This window comes from Garra rufa, chromosome 13, assembly GCF_049309525.1.
Source record: "Garra rufa chromosome 13, GarRuf1.0, whole genome shotgun sequence".
NCBI lineage: Eukaryota > Metazoa > Chordata > Actinopteri > Cypriniformes > Cyprinidae > Garra > Garra rufa.
In genome coordinates, this window is record NC_133373.1 from 43,898,612 (window position 1) to 43,922,854 (window position 24,243).

At 36.4% G+C, this 24,243-nt stretch overlaps 2 protein-coding genes across 2 annotated transcripts; both read right to left on the minus strand.

The window, feature by feature from the left end:
- Positions 1-4,642: 4,642 nt before the first annotated feature.
- On the minus strand, positions 4,643-20,033 carry LOC141283520 (dihydroxyacetone phosphate acyltransferase-like). Its single transcript, XM_073816805.1, has 16 exons — positions 19,959-20,033; positions 15,503-15,688; positions 15,218-15,394; positions 15,014-15,143; positions 14,699-14,826; positions 14,123-14,198; positions 13,901-14,052; positions 13,696-13,826; positions 9,023-9,246; positions 8,391-8,639; positions 6,909-6,988; positions 6,284-6,424; positions 5,374-5,473; positions 5,150-5,243; positions 4,981-5,042; positions 4,643-4,890 (listed from the first exon to the last, which is right to left on the minus strand). Exons 1-16 carry the CDS (start codon positions 19,968-19,970, stop codon positions 4,847-4,849), a joined length of 1,986 nt encoding a protein of 661 aa, XP_073672906.1. The 5' UTR covers positions 19,971-20,033; the 3' UTR covers positions 4,643-4,846.
- A 1,569-nt stretch (positions 20,034-21,602) lies between these two features.
- On the minus strand, positions 21,603-23,311 carry LOC141348561 (phosphatidate phosphatase LPIN1-like). The gene is made up of 3 exons (XM_073852840.1): positions 23,237-23,311; positions 22,933-23,036; positions 21,603-21,759 (listed from the first exon to the last, which is right to left on the minus strand). The coding sequence occupies exons 1-3, from the start codon at positions 23,309-23,311 to the stop codon at positions 21,603-21,605; spliced, it is 336 nt and encodes a 111-aa protein (XP_073708941.1).
- Positions 23,312-24,243: the final 932 nt, after the last annotated feature.

Sequence of the window (24,243 nt, forward strand, 5' to 3'; positions counted from 1 at the left end):
TTTGTGGTTGCCATGGTTTAACTATAACCTTGTTTATTTTGGTTTTGTAGTAAAACAATGTTTAATTTTCGTAAGGGATTGACAGAGCAATACACCACAATATTTACTAGCCTATTTCACAATTGCTATTTTGCTGAAATTCGCTCACGTGTCACAATTTCTTAAAGCTTTTAATTTGTCTACCTGTTTTATTTACTAAAAGGGTCTTTCATAAATCCATGGATCCATGTATCTACTTTTTAGACTAGCTATATAGGACATATAAAAACAAGTTAAATGGTTGATTCCTTTGCCTTTACAAATGTTAAACGTTAACTTTATGCTTTATATGTGGTTCTTTCTTATTCACAGGAAAAACTATTAATGAACTGCGTTTAGTTCTTCATGCGGTGACCACAGCCGTGTGTCAGCTGTACCTGCTGTTGTTACACCTGCGCCATGCCGCTCAACACTTTGCCAAAGCCGCTTGGAATATTTTATTCAAATGTGTTTGCCTTGATAGCATGTTATTGAAGTATGGTACTGAATTAGAACGCTTCTGTTATGTTTCAAAGTGTTATAGAAATGGTGTTGTTCATATCCTGGAAGCATTGTGTTTGATCTTGGAATCGCTCACACAGTTATTGGCGGTCGTGTCGACTCTGTGTGTCGCTATGAGGCACGTTCCGCAGGCGGCGCTGTTTCTTATTGTGTCCATGGCGCACTGGGCGCAAAAGATTCTGCTTTTCTCTAATGAGGACATGGATGCATGGGAGAAAGAACAGAAAAAACAGAAAGAGGAATTCCAGAAACAAAGAGGACACCTGGAGGAATACCTAAATACTGATCAGTTCAAAAAGAAAAAAAGACGCTGATTATTATTACATCCCCTGAGAACAGCACCTGGTTGCTATTTTCCATGCACTTACAATATGATTGATCTATTTAAGTATTTGAGGTTTTAAAAACAAGAAGAACATGTGTTGATTGTATAATGTTGTTTCACTCATCTGAAACATAGCCATTATGGTTGTTTTCAGTTGCACGGACGACGATGAGTCAATATGACTTATTAGATAAGTTAACATATGTTGGATCACGTTGTTGTGATTTTACATTTATACTACGTACGATTGCTATCTGAAACTTTCACAAAATATACACAAAAGCACCATAAAATCACCTTCTGAAGCCATAAGAGCTTTGTATGAGGAACATGTTAATATATTTATTCACTGATAATGTGAAATAAAGTTCACTGAGTCAGTGAGCTGAACCTGAAAACCAGCAAAAAAGCTCTGTTGGCACTTTCTAAATTCTACAGTAGTGAAGCATCTTTTTGTTATTATGTAAACTCATCTTCTTAAATATCTGTTTATAAGATATGGTAGGGCTGAATTGAGGAGGGCTTTCTGCCCTCATCTTGTAAAACTCTTTATTCTCTGTTTTGCTTTCTGTGTTGCTTAACATAGGACATTTAAAGCAGTTATCAAGATTTTACTATAATGTATATAAAATTATGCGGTTATCAAAATTATAAACCTGTTAAATTACATTAAAATATTTAATACTTTTCTGTGGAGTACCATTAATATTTGTATGAACATATGCATGAACTATAACATTCAATAATCTATCTTAAATAACATTAACAAATATAGCTGTGATTACTGGGGTTCAAGTGCTTTAAGGCATTTAAGCACATATGAAAAAATACATTATTTAGCAAGCCTGTAACCACTTAAATTTTTTGGCAAATCCAGGTAATTTACCATAGAAATATGTTTTTTACCAGTTATGACTGTTATAGCACCAGTTGTGGTCCAATCTCCTTAAAACTTTGCATGCTTTCGTGAAGTTTGAGTTTTCCTTTAGGCTTTATAGGATTTTAGGTAAATTCAGACAGGCCCCTTTTCTAAACGACCACATTATGGCTTCCCAAAGGGTATTCAATATTTTTTTTTATTATTGACCTAGAGAGTCCAGAGAATTGTACTGCAGTGTTTTTTCCAGATTGAGCAAAAAACATAGGACTAGTTTAAAATGATTTGATTTGACATTTGAATTTGATTGACAGCAGTGATTCTAGAGTCAAAGTTGTCCAGAATGAGTAGTGTACTATGTGTACAATGTACTATTTACGCCACTGGTCTCAAACTCAATTCCTGGAGGCGGGCCACAGCTCTGCACAGTTTACCTCCAACCCTAATCAAACACACCTGATCCAGCTAATCAAGGTCTTCAGAATTACTAGAAACTTCCAAGCAGGTGAGTTGGAGCTGGAGAGCTGCGGCCCTCCAGGAATTGAGTTTGAGAACTCTGGTTTACGCCCTTGAAAAATGCAATATCGCCCCTTGTAGTTTCTTTAAAATTTCTCACAGACATTTGGGGCCGTGAGTCAAACATGCCCACCAAGTTTTGTTCTGATCTGCTTCCATTAACCTTGTCTAACAGGTGCTCTTAAAGCGCCACTAAGTGACCAAGCTCCACAATTCTTTTTTCTGTGACATCATATTCGAGTGAAGGCTAGCCAGGCCCTGCTGTCATATTCAGACATCAGCTCTTACATACCTGTTAGGGGTTTGACAAGGCCATCTCATTCCCTTAAGGCAGGGGTTTTCAAACCTGTCCTGGAGCCTCCCCTGCCCTGCACATTTTGTATGTCTCCCTTATTAGGCACACCCAATTCAGGTCTTGCAGTCTCTACTAATGAGCTGATGATTTGAATCAGGTGTATTAGATGAGAGAGACAAGCAAAATGTGCAGGGCAGGGGAGGCTCCAGGACAGGTTTGAAAACCCCTGATCTAGATGTTACAACTATTTATCCTTTTCAGCACTCCTTTTCTATACTTTATTGTTAAACTAATAACCTCAGTTTTGAAACAACTGACCTAAGTGCGACAGGAACGTTAACTTGTGCTCGTGAGAGAGAGCCATTCTCCACGATGATATTGGTTGAGAAGACGTAAGAACGGATGAAAGACATGCGTAACGCCACGTTCACGTCTCCTCACAATCATGAAGGTAGACGTAGGATCCACACAGCTAGATCTTTGAGAATAGAAGCTCTATAATTACAACGACCATGGTGTCACAAAATTCTGAAATTATCGTACATTGTGGTATTATTGATCGTACATCGTACAGAGGTCAAAATTATGGTACAAATACGATAATTATCGTACGTCTGGCAACACTGGTCGCAAAGCGAATACGAAAATGCTGTTTCACCCTGTTATGAGTTGATGAACCACTGACAGGAGTTCGGAAACATTATTTTAAGGTAAAAAAAACTCCTTAGTGTTGCTTTAATAGAAACAGCCAGGTATGCAATGGTTAAAAGAATCAAGAAATAACGAGACACAAGCTGTACATTATTTTAAAGCCGTAAATCTATTGTTTGAATAATTTGTAACTATTTGTACTTCTTGTGTACATGTGATTTTCTAATTGCTTTTCCAATTTTATTATTATTATTATATTTTTAGTTATATTGTATTATATTTTGATGTAATTAATGTTATTGCACTTGTATGTTTGTTGTTTTAAAGACTGTAAAAGAATGAAAATAAATAAATAATGGTCTTCTATTTTGTTGAACAACTATGGATGGCGTCACCGGTCCAGATTTGGTTGACCAATCGGTGTAAAGGGGCGTCTCGTGACCGCCCACTTGTGGAAAACTAATTTTGAAGTCGTTTTTCGTTTTCTACCCGTGAACCAAAAAACGAAAAATCGAGCCAAAATCTCGTTTTTTCGTTTTCTGAACAAATGAAAAAACGAATGAGCCGTTTTCTTATTTCTGCTTATTTCGTTTCAATTTGAAAATGGAAAGGATGAATGAGTTCTAAGAGATTTCGTACTTTTGATCGCTGTAGCGCCCCCGTCAGGCCGATTGGGGTGAGCCTCGGTGATGTTGTCGGTGGTGTAAGTACTACTCTTAGATTTATGGTTTGATCTGCACGATCAGTTTTACGTGGAGATTGGCCATTCTAACAATTACAATAGGGTTTTTAACGTAAAAATATTAAAACTTTGCTAGATTCACAATGTTAAAAATGCATTATCATTGTCTTTATAAATAGTCCATAACCACAGGAAATATAGCCATGGGCTCCATGAGTTTTAGCAATAACCCTGCCACCATAAGGTAACAGCTGTGTTACAATCACTCAGCAAACAATATTATTGTGACGTTTACCTTATCTCTATCCACCTTTTTTTCCATAAGAGTGGGTGCCCATTTGTAAATTTTACACGTTTACACATCCGGTTTCATCCATGCCGTTATTTTTAGCTTTACAAAACAATTCTTTTTGCTGCTTGATATTGCAAATTGGTTTGTTTTACAATATTATTTTAATGTATTATCTTAATTATGAACACACTGGTTTGTAGTGCAAACAGTTTAACGTTTACTCCATGTTGTTATTCTTCTATAGCACATAATGAACCGGAAGTCTTGCCCATAGGCTTACTTCTGCATTGAAGAAAAAGGTAAATACGGTACAACAGTAATCAAGATTTTATTACACTGATATCTTACAAAAATATATTTAAAAAGTATGCAATTAAAAAATAATTAATGCATTATTTGATTATCAAAATGTGTTAAAATGCATTTTAAATATGCATTATAAAAGAATACTTAAACGATAAGTATATCTTAAAATGTAAATTTTACTGTTGAATACTATTATTATCTGTATGATTCTTACATGATCTATTAAATCATCTATACTGCAATAAAAGTTCATCTAGAGCAGCTACTGCAGATTTGTTCTGTGTTTGACACTAAAAACACATACAGTACACATTAACACTTCTGCACTACAAGTATCAAGATTCGCTGCCGTCTTCTCATCATCACAGGCTGGCATTTACACTGATCTGAGGGGTCCATCCTTTGCCTGAAATGAAGAACACAAAGTACAAAACATTACACTACACAATAGAGCACAAACACCCCTAAGATTGCTATAGAAGATTGTTAATCTTACTCAGCATATCCCATATTCTCTTGACTGCAGATTTATTCACTCTAAACTCATCCTGGTCATCACTGAGAAACAGAGAGATGATGTTATAATTAGCCTAATTATTTTTGATGCTAATAAATCACTTCTAGTTTTACACTGAATTTCTTAGATGTGTGTTGAAGCTGTTTACACTTTAATTTTGGTCACAGCCTCCATCCTGAGCAAAGCTGAGAGAACGTTCTTCTGGAGGTCAGACGATAAACACTCATATGACTCAATTTCACCTGAGAGAGAGACCGATTGAAGGAAATCAGTTTTAATTGTAGCATTATCTGATTGCATTAATCTGTTATATAATTCACAAAATTCTTTCACAGATATTGCAGCAAGTCTCCAACTGGAAATAAACCACACCTGAAATAAGGAGCTTCATGATGAAACCGCGGATGCTGGTCGAAAACATCTTCTCTCTGAATGTCTGCAAACTCTCTTCACACAGGTACCTAAACACCACCTAAACACACACATCTTCATTTATAATAACAAATAGTTTAGCTAAAAATGAATAAATTGGAAAAATGTACTTATCCTCAGGCCAAACAAGATGTAGATGAGTTTGTTTCTTCATGGGAACATTTGGAGAAATGTAGCACTACATCACTTGCTCACCAATGGATCCTCTGCAGTGAATGGGTGCCGTCAGAATGAGAGTCCAAACAGCTGATAAAAACATCACAATAATCAACAACTAATCCACACCACTCCAGTCCATCGCTCTTGTGACTAAACCATAGTATTGTTTTCTTCAATGAAAAAGGCATCTCGTCTGAATCAGGCAAGAAATATGCACAGATCAAACACAGTTTACAAGCGAAAACAGTTCTAAACAAATATGTTGGTGGATTTTGATTCGAGACAACAACAGAAGATTGACTTTTACACTGGTGGAAGCGTTATTATGAGTTTTGGACTCTTATTTTAGCCTGTAGCACTGGTTTGAAGTCAAACATGTCTTAACGCATTTGTTTCTTACAAATATGCATCTTTTTGCTTCACAAGACATTAACTGATGGACTGGAGTGGTGTGGATTAGTTGTTGATTATTGTGATGTTTTTATCAGCTGTTCGGACTCTCATTCTGACGGCACCCATTCACTGCAGAGGATCCATTGGTGAGCAAGTGATGGAATGCTGGATTTCTCCAAATCTGGGAGTGAGTACATTTTCAGCAAATTGTAATTATTCTGTGAACTATTCCTTTAATTCTTACATTTTTGCCATTGGAGTGAACTGCTTGGACAATTGTGTAAATGACAACAATCACCTGGTAGCTCTCAATGAAAGGCTGCAGAATCGCTCTGAGGAAGACAATGGTTTCTTGGCCGTTGTCTCTCACATAGATCTCTTCATCAGAGCGGCCGATTACACCAGACTGCTGTAGCAATGAACAGCCCTCCTCAAAGTCCTGAGAGAGAAATGGACATTTAGATGGATATCATATGTTAAAGGGAACGCCCGATATTAAACTGCTCCTTTTATGCCTTTTCAAAAATGACCTTTAATATTTCAAAAATGTGCTATACATTCGGTCATCCCTGTTCTCCCTACACTTTATTTTTATTCATTTTAACCTATTTTGCGTGGTTTTATGAGGTGTACTTGAATGTCTCGTTTTCTTCTGAACATGTTTGATATAATGAAGACTCAACAACTGTCAATGTAAATCGATGGACTAACATGTTAAACTATAACACTGCATTGTTTGCAAAGTTGTTACTCAAAATAAAGTAAAAAAAAAAAAAAGGTGAATTTTTAAAAACAATGGAAATCTGTCATAGGTTTTCTACTACATATTTCAGTAAGAGACATCTTATACGTTATATTAAGCCATACACAGTCTTAATACTCGGGTGTTTGTTTAAGAGTTTTATGTAAACAGTGTGACTCACCTGAACTGCTTGACCAGGAATTAGAACAAACTCATTGGAAAGGAGCTCTAGTAGGAACTTAAAACGATGAAAGAGGTCATCTGGAAAGAAAACCGAATGACCTTGGTTTAGATTTGTGACAATAACAATTCATTTGTTCACACTCATGTCATTCTAAAGCTGACTTCTTCGTTCTGTGGAACACAAAACTTAAGCACACTGCTCTTTTCACATTTAAAGTGAATAGGGAGCGAAGCTGTTGAGCTCCAAAAATGACAAAAAAGTGCCAAGAGAACAATAGAAAGAGTAAGAATTATTTTTGTGCTTTATCCAACTGTTCTTGAGTCATCGTTGTTCTTTAAGACAGCTCTGGCTGAAGAACAAACAGACATTTAAGTAATTTAAGTAAAGAAGTCTATTTGATCGAAAACACAGAAAATAAACGTAATAATACTTAAAAAATATTGTGAAATATTATTACAATTTTAAATATACTAGACAATGTAATTTATTCCTGTGATGCTGAATTTTCAGCATCATTACTCCAGTATTCAGTGTCACATGATCCTTCACAAATCTTTCTATTATTCATGATTTATTATCAATGTTTTTTTCACTTTTAAGGATTCTTTGATGAATAAATAGAATAACAATGTAACAACATAAGTCTTTACTATGACTTTTTATCAATTTAACACATCCTTGCTGAATAAAAAAAAGATTTATGAAAAAAAAAAAAAACATTTACTGACCCCAAAATTTTAAACAGCAGTGTTTATTGTTACAAAACATTTCTATTTTGAATAAATGCTATTTTGAACACCACTGCATCCAACGCTTTGCAGCTGCTCGGCCATGGAAACCCATTCCATGAAGCTCTCTGCGCACCGTTCTTGAGCTAATTTGAAGGTGGCATCCAATCACATTTCCAAGCTGGAATTCACTGAGTTCCTGAGAGCGACCCATTCTTTCACAAATGTTTGTAAAAACAGTCTGCATGCCTAGGTGCTTGATTTTATACACCTGTGGCCATGGAAGTGATTGGAACACCTGAGTCTGATTATTTGGATACTTTTGGCAATGATTTCTGAAGGATCATATGACACTAAAGACTGGAGTAATGATGCTGAAAATTCATCTTTGCATCACAGGAATAAATTATATTTTAAAATATATTGAAGTAGAAAACCATTATTTTAAATTGCAAGATTATTGCACAATATTACTGTTTATTTTTGTATTATTGATCAAATAAATGCAGCCTTGATAAGCATGAAAAAAGTCTTTTAAAAACATTAAAAATCTATCTGATCCCAAACGTTTGAATGGCATTGTACATGTTAATAATAAAAAGGTATGTCTAACCGAATTTCTAGTGTTTTTTAACCTTTTTGACTTCTTTATTTTATGATTTAATACAATCTTAGAATCAAATTTGTGAGTGGATTCCATGATTCTGTCCGCATTGTGGAAATCATAGTTACTTCCTGTGATGCAACTCACCTGTCCTACTGCTCACAGCTGTTGTCATTGCGACCGCCACCATAGCTGGTCTTGTGAATACATGTACTGCTTGATTCCTGTAGGAGGCGCACATGAGCACAGCAGCAGCACGTCTGAACACGCCCTCCTCTTGAGTGACAGGCCCTGGCCCCTCCTCCTCCACTAAATAGACACGCCCCCTCTCACAGCGCACTACTGAGTGATGCAGGCTCATGGTCGATGACATCACCTCAGAATCCGGAATATTCTCTTTAAATAAAAAAAAGAAGAACGGTATGGAATGCAATTTTTACTGAGGGGCCCCCTGTTAGGCTACTTTTGGGTTTTCTTGTGAAAACCTGGCAACCCTGATTGTGTTGAACAGTTCATATGTGATTTTAATCACACTGGTATTTTTAAGTGCAGTCTTCAGTTTTGGTTTGTATTTTAACATCCTGCCTTTAGATGTCCATGGTAAGTGCATCAGTGCAAATATTATTTTTCTTTTTCAAACTGAAAAGTACGTCAAAAAAACCTTGACAGCATGCAACAGAAGCTGTCTATAAAGAACTAGCTGACTGTGTTTTTATGTAGTATAGTGTAATGTGATACCACGTTTATTTATAGATCGTCCTCTCTATATGCATCCTTACTGGGCCATCTGAGATGAGCTCCAAACCGCAGGACGAGTCTCCTCAGCCACAGAGTTTTATGGGTCAGCAGGTCCAAATCGATGCCCTGAAGGTTCTGAAGGAGAACCACAGCCATCAGGTTCCAGACGCTCAGTACCACATTTCTCTCTTGCAATCGGACGATCTTGTGGGCAAGACCTGATATAAACTCCTGCGTCTCCTTATTAGGCTTTCTAGACAGGTCTCTGTTAAATAGACAGAGGTTTTATGAGATAAACTAAGCAAATATTTGTAATGCTTCTGTGATATGGAGTGTGTATACTTTGTGCAGTATGTGAATTGTCTGTTTGCATTAAATACATCCAGGATGCGTCGGCACACACTGTGTTTAATACTGTGTATCCCACAATGCAATGCACTCAGCTTGACCTTGCACTTGCAGTGTGGGGACTTATTAGGGGTTCCAGACAACCCGTAACCCGTGTTTTTCCGAGCTTCTACCAGTGAAAGTGCACTGGAACGGCAGTCAAACCCATGACTTCCCACTCGTGAACTCGTACTAGATCAATGTACTCCCAGTTACGAGTTCTGACGTAACATAGCCCACGAAACAACAAAGTCAGCCCTAATGCGTGCGGTGTTTATGCAAGTGGCACACGGTGGAAAAATAGAGCTTAGGACAATATAACGTTGCAATCAAATTAATAATAATATAAAAATAATAATAATTCATAAATGTACCCAGGTAGTTTGGCGTGACTTGCCTGGAACGCTACAAAGTCGTGAGTCGTGGTTTGAAGTGGTGATTTACCAGTTAAAAAACCTGCCTGGAACGCAGCATTAATATCAGCCATGATTTTTAACTCTTTCCCTGCCACTTGTGACATTCTCTCATCAAATTCTCTGTTCTTTTTTTATACTGTATACACTCCCAGTGTTTTTGAACAGTAAGATTTTTACTGTTTTTTAAAGAATTCTCTTCTCCTCACCAAGCCTGCATTTATTTGATCCAAAATACAGCAAAATCAGTAATATAGTGAAATATTTTTACTATTTAAAATAACTGCTTTCCGTTTGAATATATTTTAAAATGTAATTTATTCCTGTGATGCAAAGCTAAATCAGCATCATTACTTTAGTCTTCAGTGTCGCGTGATCCTTCAGAAATCATTCTAACATGTTGATTTGCTGTTTAAGAAACATCAGCATTTAGAAGCCAAAGACAAACATTTATCTGAAATTAAAAGCTTTTGTAACATTATACACTATTCGACTTGCAGTTTTCAACGTAATAATAAATGTTTTTTGAGCAGCAAATCAAATGCAGTTTTTGACTTACTAACTTTCTTAACTTTCAAAAATGTAAACAAAGCAATTAAAAATAAATAAAAGCAGAATAAAAAAATTAATTAAATTAAATGTAAGAATTAAAATTAAATTCAAATTCATTAATTGCGATTTATCACATCCAAAATAAAAGTTTTTGTTTACATTTATTTATATTGTGTATATTTATTATTTATATATAAATACACACATACAGTATATATTTTGAAAATAATTCTATTTTCATGTATAAATTTATATTCATATAATTTATATTATATATAAACATAACAATTTTTTTCTTAAATTTATACATGCATGTGTTTTTATATATACACAATAAATATACACAATACCCACATATATTATGTAAATAAAATCTTAATTTGAATGTAATTAATCAAATGTAATTTTGTTTACATAATATATGTATATGCACAGTTTTCTGTTTAATTTAATTTTTGTATTTAGTTAATTTTTGTTTTTCTGAGAAAAAAATACATACCAAAAATACCAAAATACATCTTGTCAGGCATATTTACAACAAAAATCAATTTATGACATATTAAAAGATGAATTACTTTCACCCCAAATACAGTTGTAATTGTAGATTTTTAAAATTAACCACTATCCTAGGTTTTGCCCATTTGTCTGTTAGATTTTTTTTATTTTGTTACACTGAATGACAATATAACATTATTTCAACCTGTCACGACACGTGTAGGAAAGCGCAACATGACGTAGAATAAAATGCAAAGTCTTTAATAAATCCTCAGGCAGGGTAACAAACAGACAAGGAGATTTGAACATGTAGGTAACATTGTAGCTGGACAAAGACACTCAGAAATCAAACAAACGTATAAAGGACAGGTGATATGAATGAAGCTAATGGGCAGGAAGAACCAAAATGGGCAAAGGGAGAAACCAAACAGTCCAAGGGTGTGACATTACACCCCCATCCCGGTAGGCGCGACCTTGCGCCAACCAAAGGAAAAAAAAAAACTAAACACAAAGTCTCTAGGGGGGGTTTCAGCGGAGGACGGACTCCCGAGAGGAGGATGATCAGCAGGTTCCAGGGTGGATCAGATGGAGGGAGGAGCCAATGAGGAAACAGAAAAGTCCAGGGAGGCGATGACAGAGGGAGGAGCCAAGGAGACAAGAGGGATCTGGCGCAGGAGGAGCCAGGTGAGACCCAGTGGGTGGGACGGAGAGACATGGCGCAGTCGGAGGATTGGGTCCTGAGGTGAAGGCAGGACGATGACCGACTAAGGCGGAGCTGGAGGGACGGTGGAGCCCCTGCGGAGTCCAGGACACTGAGGCTGGAGGTGAAGACGAGGGGTCCTCCAGCCATGATGTAGACTGGCAGACCTGCGGTGAATCCACCACACAGATGGTGAGCTGAGGGGCTGACAGGAAACAGCAGTGGCAGACAGTTCAGAGTACACAGTAAGTTCAATGTCTATATCCTAAAAGAAATCAATCAAGTCTTGTTCCATCACTAGCTGTCCCAAGTTTTTATAATAGCAATTTGCATATACTCCAGGATGTTATGAAGAGTGATCAGATGAATTGCATAGTCCTTCTTTGCCATGAAAATTAACTTAATCCCGAAAAAAAACTTTCCACTGCATTTCACTGCTGTCATTAAAGGACCTGCTGAGATCATTTCAGTAATCGTCTTGTTAACTCAGGTGAGAATGTTGACGAGCACAAGGCTGGAGATCATTATGTCAGGCTGATTGGGTTAGAATGGCAGACTTACATGTTAAAAGGAGGGTGATGCTTGAAATCATTGTTCTTCCATTGTTAACCATGGTGACCTGCAAAGAAACGCGTGCAGCCACCATTGTGTTGCATAAAAATGTCTTCACAGGCAAGGAGATTGTACCTAAATCAACAATTTATATGATCATCAAGAACTTCAAGGAAAGAGGTTCAATTCTTGTTAAGAAGGCTTCAGGGCGTCCAAGAAAGTCCAGTAAGTGCCAGGATGGTCTCCTAAAGAGGATTCAGCTGCGGGATCGGAGTGCCACCAGTGCAGAGCTTGTTCAGGAATGGCAGCAGGCAGGTGTGAGCGCATCTGAACGCACAGTGAGGCCAAGACTCTTAGAAGATGGCCTGGTGTCAAGAAGGCAGCAAAGAAGCCACTTCTCTCCAAAAAAAAAACATCAGGGACAAATTGATATTCTGCAAAAGTGTGGCATTTTTTGCAGATTGATATTCTGCAAAAAATGGACTGCTGAGGACTGGGGCAAAGTCATATTCTCTGATGAAGCCTCTTTCCGATTGTTTGGGGCATCTGGAAAAAAGCTTGTCCGGAGAAGAAAAGGTGAGCACTACCATCAGTCCTGTGTCATGCCAACAGTAAAGCATCCTGAGACCATTCATGTGGGGTTGCTTCTCATCCAAGGGAGTGGGCTCACTCACAATTTTGCCAAAAATTACAGCCATGAATAAAGAATGGTACCAAAACACCCTCCAACAGCAACTTCTTCCAACAATCCAACAACAGTTTGGTGAAGAACAATGCATTTTCCAGCACGATGGAGCACCGTGCCATAAGGCAAAAGTGATAACTAAGTGGCTCGGAGACCAAAACATTGAAATTTTGGGTCCATGGACTGGAAACTCCCCAGATCTTAATCCCATTGAGAACTTGTGGTCAATCCTCAAGAGGCGGGTGGACAAACAAAAACCCACTAATTCTGACAAACACCAAGAAGTGATTATGAAAGAATGGGTTGCTATCAGTCAGGATTTGGCCCAGAAGTTGATTGAGAGCATGCCCAGTCGAATTGCAGAGGTCCTGAAAAAGAAGGGCCACCACTGCAAATACTGACTCTTTGCATAAATGTCATGTAATTGTCGATAAAAGCCTTTGAAACGTATGAAGTGCTTGTAATTATATTTCAGTACATCACAGAAACAACTGAAACAAAGATCTAAAAGCAGTTTAGCAGCAAACTTTGTGAAAACTAATATTTGTGTCATTCTCAAAACTTTTGGCCACGACTGTACACATATTATGCAAACAAAAACTTTAATTTTGGATGCGATTAATCAGGATTAATCATTTGACAGCACATTTATATTAATATTTTGAATTAGTTTTTATTTTGACATTTTCTGTTTTCATTTTAGTTCATTTATTGTTTTTTGTTATGTTTTTGTTGTAATCTTGTTTAGTTTTTTATGTTTCTATCGATTTTATTAGTTTTTATTTCAGTTTTACTTTATTTTATTCATAAATAGGCAGCTAGCTGAAATAAAATCATTTTCAGTTTACATTTTTTATTGCAATTAACACATTTTATTTCAAGTAACGAAAGTTTTTTGTAGTTTTAGGTTTAGTTAACTACAATAATTACCTGGGTACCAGATTGTACAGTCTGTGGTTTATTTTTCCCTTCACCAGGTCTCTGACTGACACAGGGTTGCCAAAGCACACATGCATGCTGCCGTAATCCTCCTTCAGCACAGTCCTGGCCTTCAGCAAAGCCTGCAGATGCACAGCAAGAGCTCAGAACCAGGTTCATCCCTTCATATTTTACAATGCATTTTCACAGACTGTACCCATGTGGTCTCTTTGGGTTTAGGCACACCCAGCAGCTCATGAGCAAGGACAGACTCCTCCAACACGCGCTCGTAACTGATGCTGATGGGCACCAGACTGATGTCAAACACCTCTCCTTTAAAAAAGGGCTCCAGCACCATGTGCATCATTCCTGTGAGGATCCAAACACAACTTTAGAACCCCATTTACAGCTTAAACTTACATCTTAAACTTAAGCTTACCTAGTTTTGGTGTGAGAGATTTCAGCGTTCTGCTGCGTAATCCTTCAACATAAAACTCTAATGGAGCATAACCTGTCTGGAGAAAAACAACTACTGTGAGTAGCAGCGCTGATTATATTTTTGGGGCTAAATAAGCATTTTTGTAGAGCAATATAAGATGGCTATTTCCATATACAGTCAAACCAAAAATTAATCAGACACCAAATATAATATTTTATATTTTTTCACTAGTGGGTGCAGAACACTATAGTTCTTTCAATCATTTTATTCATTGATAATAATAAAAAAATGTTTCTTGAGCAGCAAATCAGCATATTAGAATGACTTCTGAAGGATCATGTGACTGAAGACTGGAGTAATGATGCTAATAATTCAGCTTTGCGTCACAGGAATAAATTACATCTTAAAATATATTCAAATAAAAAACAGTTATTTGAAGCTGTAATATTATTTCACAACAATAATGTTTTTCCTGTATTTGTAATGAAAGATGCAGTCTTGGTACCAACCTCACACTTTTTAATGGTAGCATACAATAATTTCTAGAAAAATAACCTAAATAGACTAATTTCTCACCCGCACAATGGTTGTAACGTACTCAGACAGCACCGCCCAGTAAAGCTTGTATGAGCCAATGGCACGACGGATAAAAAACGCTCCTGATCGCCGCAATATCTCACCAATCAGCTTCATCCCCATCAGAGCTGTAAGAGAAATAAAATGGACAGATTTGGAGAGATGTGAGTAATTTACTACCACAGCCTAAATACAAGTTGCAAAAGTTATTTAGTTATTTAGCATTTTACATATTTGTCAGAAGGTCATTACCTGGTGCATTTTAAAATGTACTGAAGTAACCTACAATGACACTAAAAATCAGTAGATACTTGCGAATTCCAGCTGCAATGACGGGGATGGAGAGGTCATAAGTGAACATGATATAAGACACAACCAGGAAGTCCATGTAGCTCCTGTGATTGGGCATCAGGATGACGGGATACTCCTGAATGGCTTGCTGGAGCTGAATGAAGACAGAATTCAGTGAATTTTTACTTTTAAAGAGTATGTATTTTTAAAGAACAGAATAACTCTAACCCGTGTGAGTCCATCCTCATTAACATGTATAGATCTGAAGATGCTCTTAAAAACTTTGCTCATTGCGAAGCCCAGAAGACGAATGAATCCCAGCTGAAGGTTTTGACTCATCTCATCTAGCAGCATAGACGCCTCCTCTAAAAGCGCCTTTCGTGGTTTATCAGACTCATCCATGATCTGTTTGAGCGAGAAGACTGGTAAAAATCTAGCATGACATTTTAATAAGCATCACTTTTTTAATGACACATTTAATGACACATTTTAATAAGCATCACTTTCTCTCACCTCCTGTATGATGTAGCTCAGGTACTGTGATTCAAGCACCATCCTGTTGAGTTCGGCAGCTGAGATGGGCGTGGCCCCGCGGTATGGCTGAGGGGTAAAGGTGCGGAAGGCGTGGCTTAAGTCACTGCTCCGCCTCCTCTCCTCCAGAATGTCAAAGAAGCCATCAGGTTCTGCATTGTCAGCACTCTAATACACATTCAATAAAGCAGAAATTTAAATAGTTCATGCAAAAATCGTATCAAAACAGCAAATGCAAAATGGAATTTTGGTTGCTTCTAGGTTATGTTACATTTTAATTACATCTTAATTTTATACTACCAAAATAAAACATGAATTTCGAGAAAGGAAAGGAAAAGGAAAGGGGGTGAGTGAGGCCAAGTATGGTGACCCATACAAGGAATTTGTGCTCTGCATTTAACCCATCCAAGTGCACACACACAGTAGTGAACACACACACACCGTGAACACACACCCGGAGCAGTGGGCAGTAGGCATGGGATGATAACCGGTTTCAAGGTTTACCGCGGTTTGAAAAAGTCACGGTTTCAAAACCGGAAACAAAAAAAGTTATACCGTTCCTACGATATGCGCATTTTCTGTGTCAAAGTGAAAGCGCAGGACTCCCTACTAGGTTGTGTGTGTGCGTCCCTGCAGAGAAAACAATGCAGCCCCTCCCCCACCGGTTAGTGCTCAGGCGCGTGTCTGTGTTTGTGCACGTGATCCACAGTCAGTGAGATTCAGCAGTAATATAAGTTCAGGACGGCCAAAGGAGTTGAACCCCCACAACACAGAGTGGGGAATAGCAGACTATATGTACTAATTTTACGTTTCTGTGAACTTTAGCACAACAATTAAGTTAAAGTGAAATCACGTCTTTGCTTTTAAGCCTTCTGTCACGTTAAAGGTGCAGTGTGTAGGTTTTGTGGCATCTAGCGGCGAGATTGTGAATTGCAGCAGAGTACCGCTCACCCCTCCCTTTACAGAACTACGGAAGCCGATACAGGATTTAAATCTCACCTTTTTTTTGACAGCAACGAATAGTGAGATTTCTTTTAAAATGTAATTTAAGGAATTATATTAACTTTATCATTCAATAAAACTATGTTATTGTGAATATTACTTGTTCATCATTGTGTCAGTGTTTTTTTCGCAAGCTGATTCTATGTTAATAAAAACATAATGGTTAATTAAGGTCTTTATGCACCCCTGAAAACATAGTTATTGCACCACTGTCTAGAGATCATCTTAAATATTACACGGGGCACCTTTAACACAAGTGACTGCAATTTAATTTAATTAAGAAGATTCAATTATTTATTTTAATTATTTTGCCTTCTGTTCCATGTTACAAAATGTTCTATATGTTTCCTAAAATAAAATATACTGTAATCCGTTTGGGGAAAAAAAGGTTGTTTTTTTTACCCAGACATTTAAATGTAACATTGTAGAGCAGTGATTACAATACCGTAATACCGTGAAACCGTGATATTTTTATCCAAGGTTATCATACCGTCAGAATCTTATACCGGCCCATGCCTAGTGGGCAGCCATTGCTGCGGCGCCCGGGGAGCAGTTGGGGGATCGGTGCCTTGCTCAAGGGACTCACCTCAGCCGTGGTATTGAGGGTGGAGAGAGTGCTGTACATTCACTCCCCCACCTACAATCCCTGCCGGACCTGAGACTCGAACCTGCAACCTTTGGGTTACAAGTCCGACTCTCTAACCATTAGGCCACGGCTGCCCCCGTGAAAATTACCTAAACAGGTTTAAGTAGACACCAAACATGTTTTAGAAAAAAGAAAACTAAATAGTTCACTCATAAACAGTATCAAAAGCATTTAGGTTATGTACAGTTTGCGTATTTGAATGGCCAAAAATAAGTTTTCATATACCTGAGACTCGAACCCACAACCTTTGGGTTATAAGTCTGACTCTCTAACCATTAGGCCACGCCCCATAATAAGTTTAAGTAGACTCAAACTCAAATGCTTCAAAACAGTGAAATCATTTTGCGACGCAATGGTTTAATTGATTTGGAGTTTAAAAAAGCTCTCGTGCTCACGTCCCATCTCTATGTGCTTTTTAAAAACTTTACAAGCAATGGCGAAATTCGAAAATGAATGGCTCTTTTGATCTGTTTTTTTGCTAGTCGAGTTTAAATCCGTTGGTTCCAGTATAAATGACTCACTTAATTGAATGCATTGTCTGAAATGATGGTACGTGAATCAGATCCTATTCCGTATCATTTGATTTAGGCTAGACCTGATGATTCAGACCAGAACTTCAGAATGGGTTTGTGAATTATTATTCAATTTGGGACTTCGGAGTGCATATCGCGAATCATTTGATTCAGATCGGGACTTCAGAGCGGATTCAAGAGTCTTTTGATTTAGATCAGGACTCCAGAGCGTAAATCACAAATCTTTTGATTCAGATCAGGACTTTGGCGCACGGATCATGAATCAGTTGATTCAGTTCGGAACTTCAAAGCAGGTTTGCAAATCATTTGATTCAGATTTGGACTTCGGAGCGGGTTCACAAATCATTTGATTCAGATTTGGACTTCGGAGCGGGTTCGCAATTTATTTGATCCAGACTGGGACTTCGAAATGCGGATCACAAATCATTTGATTCAGATTGGGACTTCGGAGCAGGTTCACAAATCATTTGATTCAGATTGGCACTTCGAAATGCGGATCACAAATCATTTGATTCAGATTGGGACGTCGGAGCGGGTTCGCAAATCATTTGATCGAGACTGGGACTTCGAAGTGCGGATCGCAAATCATTTGATTCAGATTGGCACTTCGAAATGCGGATCACAAATCATTTGATTCAGACTGGGACTTCGGAGCGGGTTCGCAAATCATTTGATTCAGATTGGCACTTCGAAATGCGGATCACAAATCATTTGATTCAGATTGGGACGTCGGAGCGGGTTCGCAAATCATTTGATCGAGACTGGGACTTCGAAGTGCGGATCGCAAATCATTTGATTCAGATTGGCACTTCGAAATGCGGATCACAAATCATTTGATTCAGACTGGGACTTCGGAGCGGGTTCGCAATTCATTTGATCCAGACTGGTGTCACATTTCATGTCTGTTTTGGTCATTGGTTTCTCCCCTTGTCTTCCCCCATTGATCTGTGTGATTTGGTTTAGCCCTCGTTTGTCATGATCTCCTTAACCTGTCTGTAATTATAAGTTTTCCTTTATAAGTCTGTCTGTATCTTGAGATCTCTGTCGGTCTTTGTTGATGTCTACAGGAAATTCCTGCTTGTTACACTTGAAGATCTATATTAAAAATTGTTGTTTGTTATCCTGTCTCACGTCTCGTCCGTCCAGCACGCAGAACCGTTACAACTGGGACTTCGGACTGCGGATCACAAATCATTTGATTCAGATTGGGACTTCGGAGCGGGTTCACAAATCATTTGTTTCAGTTTGGGACTTCAGAGCAGGTTTGCAAATCATTTGATTCAGACTGGGACTTCGGAGCGGGATTTTCTTTCTTTTTTATTAAACAGTACAAAATCCAAACCATTAAGGCAGTTAGAAAAACAAAAATGAAAGTACACAGATATAAATCCCTTAAGAAAATGAACCATGGTTTTGTTATAGTAAAAGTGTAGTAACAATGTTTTTGTTGTTGTTGTTGTTGTTTTAGGCATGATTTGTATAACCACCGTTTTACTACAAATACTATGGTTAAACTATGATTAGTGTAGCAAAACCATGGTTAATTTGTGGTTGCCATGTTTTGTTTGTATTAAAAATATTATTAAGGGAAGTGTTGCCAGGTTAACAAAAACAGCAATAAATTTACATCTTAAGATTATTCATAGGACAAATATAGAGATGCAGTTTTTAACTGTTATGGGATGAACAGAGCTTTGGATAGTTCCCATACTGTTTAGATGAACTTTGAATAAAGAAAAGAGCTTTTTGTTTATGTAGATGTGAAATCTAGCTAGCAACTAGAGAGTATAACAAAGACTTTAGAATGCCTTAAAGGGACTTGTCTTTGACTATAATTTTAACTATAACTTCTGAAAAGGGTTGCCAATAGATTTACCTGAATTATATAAACATATCATTTGAATTCAGAAAGTTATTATAAAAAAAGAAGTTTACGTTTACTGTTTATTTTTCTGTTTTTTTGTTTTGTTTGGGGGTTTTTTTTAATAAAGAAAGCGAAACAAAAAGTAAAACGAAAACACTTCTCTCACCGTTTTCATACTGCAAAGCTAGTTAAAATTAGTTAGCCATTATAAACACCGAAGCTGTGGACACTTTAAGCGTTCTTCGTTCATTATAGCTAAAGCGATATAACGTTAGTTTTTTTTTGGGTCGTCACATTGTGTCGCTCACTAGTACTACACTCCTTATTTTAAAACGCGCTCGAAGCAAATAGTAAAACAAAGATACCTAAACAACAGAGAGATCATGTTCATACCAGTGACTCCATGTCCCATACAGAAGCAGCGGGTGTTCTGTTCTTTTCTTTTCTTTTCTTTTCTTTTCTCCTCTCCTCTCCTCTCCTCTCCTCTCCTCTCCTCTCCTCTGATGTGAAGTCCGACTCCGAGCCAAATAAACCGACCGACACTCGGACCGAAGCTCGTGCACCAATGAGCGCGCGCACCGCGGGAACGCCTCCAGTCGCGTAACCTGTTACCTTTAATCAATCTCTGTCATAGATTATCACATTTAACAGATTTCAATAAAATAATATGTTAAACATTATATATATTTTTTTAATTAAAACATAATTTTAATTAAAAAATTACAATGAATGATGAGCTTCAAACCTGTTTTAGCAGATCATAGTTTGTGTTTCAAGGCATTATAATCATATGTTGAATAATTTCAGCACCAGTATAAACTGAAAAGTGATTAACATTTACTGTCCATAACCCTGATATATTAATTCATGGATAAATTAGAGAAACTGAAGCATTAAATCTGAACACCAGTATATTTGTTATAGTTTTATTGAAGAGCAAAACAGATGAATTTTCTGATCCTAATCTGATCTACTGCTCTTTCACTGAAAGAATATCAGATAATCAAACACTTCAATCAATACAATCATTTCTTTCTTTGAAACTAATGGCTGAAAATCATTTTCAATAAAAGGCAAAAAGTTATATCAACAGCATCATGCTACACATTCAGCATATTTTTATACTGAGTCTGTCTCAGATAATAAATATGTAAATTGCCCTATTTAAAATGGAATAAACCCAAACAGGGTTTATGATTATCAATTCATAAGAAAATATGACAGCATACTATTCTTCAGTAACATAAAGTGGTGGTTAAAAAACACATAAAGCCAGGAATATCAGAATACAGCTGTGATATGACCGCTTTTAAATAAACAGAAATAATAATACTTAGCACACCTGCAAAACGTTACCAAGTGAGAGATCAGTCATTTCCAAGTCTAAAATAAAGAAATATAACATTTTCTATATTTTCTCATACAAACCTAAAGCATTACTGCGTTTATTTCCCTGAGAATGAGTAAATCTCAGAAAAAGAAATGTCTGGGTCAAGTGTATTTTGCAAATTTTAAACTTAAGTTGTGCTAACTGTAATAAAAAATAATAAATAAAGATGTTTAATTGTCACAGTGCAAAAATACATTATGCAAATGATTGATTTTGTGGTGAAAATTGACCTGGACATAAATTATGTGACATTATTCAGTAACATTCAGTCTGACTTTAACACATATAAATGTGTTGAAATTTATATCAACAAACTAACAGTTTGTAACTATCCTGATATGACAGATTGTTCCTGCAGTACAGTAACAGATGCTTTTTAACACAAAACCTTGTGATTGCCACAATCAAAACTGAAAAAGTCCAAATATACCAACATAAAATCTAATTTTTACAAATCTACTATCAATAATATACTCCAAATCACGGTCATGTGAAGACTTCTTTGAAAGAAAGTGCAGTTTTTTTCAGAGGTCCAGAGCCACACATGTATTTTGTGTGTGATTTTCATATAATTGCACTGATTGTTTTGGTTTGTCAGCTTGTCTTTCTGTACTCTGTGCAGTTTATGTGATGTTCAGTGCAGCTGTTCAGCGAGTGGTGTTCACTATCTGTCCGTCCACCAGGGGGAGCTGTTCTCTCCAGAAGGTGAACTGGCTGAAGATGTCACTGCAGGGGAAATCACATGATCCTCTGCGCTTCAGGAGCGGGAAGATGTGATCCACCACCTCACCTAGACGCATGTACCTGCACAGGTAAAGCACAGTTGACTCAATGCAGCTAACTTAAATACATTTATCAGTAGCATGACAGTTCAGCTCTTTTTAAAACAATGCAATGTTTCCAGGAACACTAGTGTATTTCCAGTGCAAGAATTTTGACAACATTTGTGTTTTTCTGATAATTTCCAGACAAATATTAGGCTGATATCTTAATTATTACTGCTTGTTTGTCAAACTATTGCGCCATTTCCTGCTTCCTAAGTCATTTTCTATTTAATTTAACAGCTTCCATATGTTTTTTTCATGGTTTAGACAGCATAAATGAACAAAAAAACGTATTCAGTGGTACATTAACCATGCAATCCAAGCTGTTGTTTACATTTGAGTATTGCCAATATGGCCATGCCATGATGCAAGTGCAAAACCTCTATACACTGTGTGCATAATTATTAGGCACGTTGATATTGTGGTCATATTTTTTTCCAAGCACATTTGACCAATTCCAAACCACATCAATCTTAATAACTACTATTCATTTTGTATTTAATTATTTATGAGTGATATATAATTGTCCATGAAGGCTGGAAGTGAAAAACTCCTTATATTCAGGTGTGCAGAATTATTAGGCACATTTCCTTTTACAGATAAAATGAGCCAAAAAAGAGATTTACCTCAGACTGAAAAGTCAAAAACTATTAAATGCCCATGAGAAGGATGCAATTCTAATGCAATACTGCAATTTGCAAAGTTAAAGCATGACCACCGTAGCACTCTTTAAAAAATATATTTTCCAGAATCTGGCAGTAAGTTTTAAGAGTTCATTTTGGTCCATCTCTGTATTGATTTCTTTCAAAAAAAGAAAAGAAAAATGTACTGACCACAAACTTTTAAATAGTTTATATTGTTACAAAAGCTTTTTATTTTAAATAAATGCTGGTCTTTTTAACTTTTTATTTATTAAAGAATCATAAAAAGAGTATTGCAGGTTCCAACAAAACATTAAGCAGCACAACTGTTTTCAACATTGATAATAAATCAGCATATTAGACTGATTTCTGAAGGATCATGTGACACTGAAGACTAGAGTAATGATGCTGAAAATTCAGCTTTGCATTACAAGAATAAATTACATTTTTGGGATTTTTGATTAAAATAAATGCAGCCTTGGTGAACATTAAAAACTTAATTTGAAAGTTACGATGAGATGTTGGTTTTTGCATGTTCCTGGATCAGTTCTCCTTTAGGATTGACAGTGAAGATTCTGTTTAAGGGAACACCCACCTCCTTATAGGAGAAAACATCCTACAGACAGAAAAAACAGGGTGATTACAAACCTACACATCATACAGATCACCTACAGGCATCTTTATTAGATATGCAAATGAGTTAGCAATAAATATTTTTAAAATGGCTAACATGCTGAACAATTATCTAATATTATACTGCATAAATGCATTTCTTGCAATCTCATCGTCTGTCTGCGTTTACTCACAGTGTCTCACAGTGTCTCTGTTCCCAAATGCTGCGTAGAAGGGCTCAGTGTTTGGGAGAAAGAGATTTTTATGTCTGTCAAACATGCCACCTTAAAATTTCTCCGGCCTATAAAAGACATAATATCAGGTATACACTACCAGTCAAAAGTTTGTGAACAGTAAGATTTTTAATATTTAAAACAAGTTTCTTCCGTTCAACAAACCTGCTTAATTCGATTCAAAGTACAGAAGAGACTGACAAAATTTTGAAATATTTTTTTACTATTTAAAATAACTGTTTTCTATTTGAATACATTTTAAAATGTAATTTATTCCTGTGATCAAATCTAAATTTTGCAGCTGATTTGCTGTTCAAATATTTATTCTTATATTATTATTATCAATATTTAAAGTTTAGATTTTTTTTCAGGATTCTTAGATGAATAGAAAGATCCAAAGATCAGCATTTATCAGAAATTAAAAGCATTATTTACTATATCATTCAAAAGCTTGAAGTCAGTAAATTTATTTGTTATAATTTTTTTGGAACGAAATTATAGAAATTTATAATTTTATTTAGCAAGGATGTTTTAAATTGATCAAAAGTGATGACTGATACATTTATAATATTACAACAGAGTTCTATTTCAGATAAATCCTGTTTTTCTGAACTTTATATTCATCAAACAAACCTGTTTTTAACGTAATAATATAATAATTCATGAGCAGCAAATCAGAATATTAGAATGATTTCTAAAGGATCGTGTGACTGGAGTAATGATGCTAAAAATTCAACTTTGAAATCACAGGAATAAATTACATTTTAAAATATATTCAAATTGAAAACAGTTATTTTAAATAGTAAAAATATTTTAGAAAAAAAAATAGTAATAATAACATCCTAATCATACTAATAACATGCTAGTACCATAATAATCATGTTAGAAAAATGCACCCACACACACACTAAGTAACAACTGGAAATATTGTCTCAGGGCCCATGAGCTTTAGTAACAGCTCTGCTAGCACCATATGGT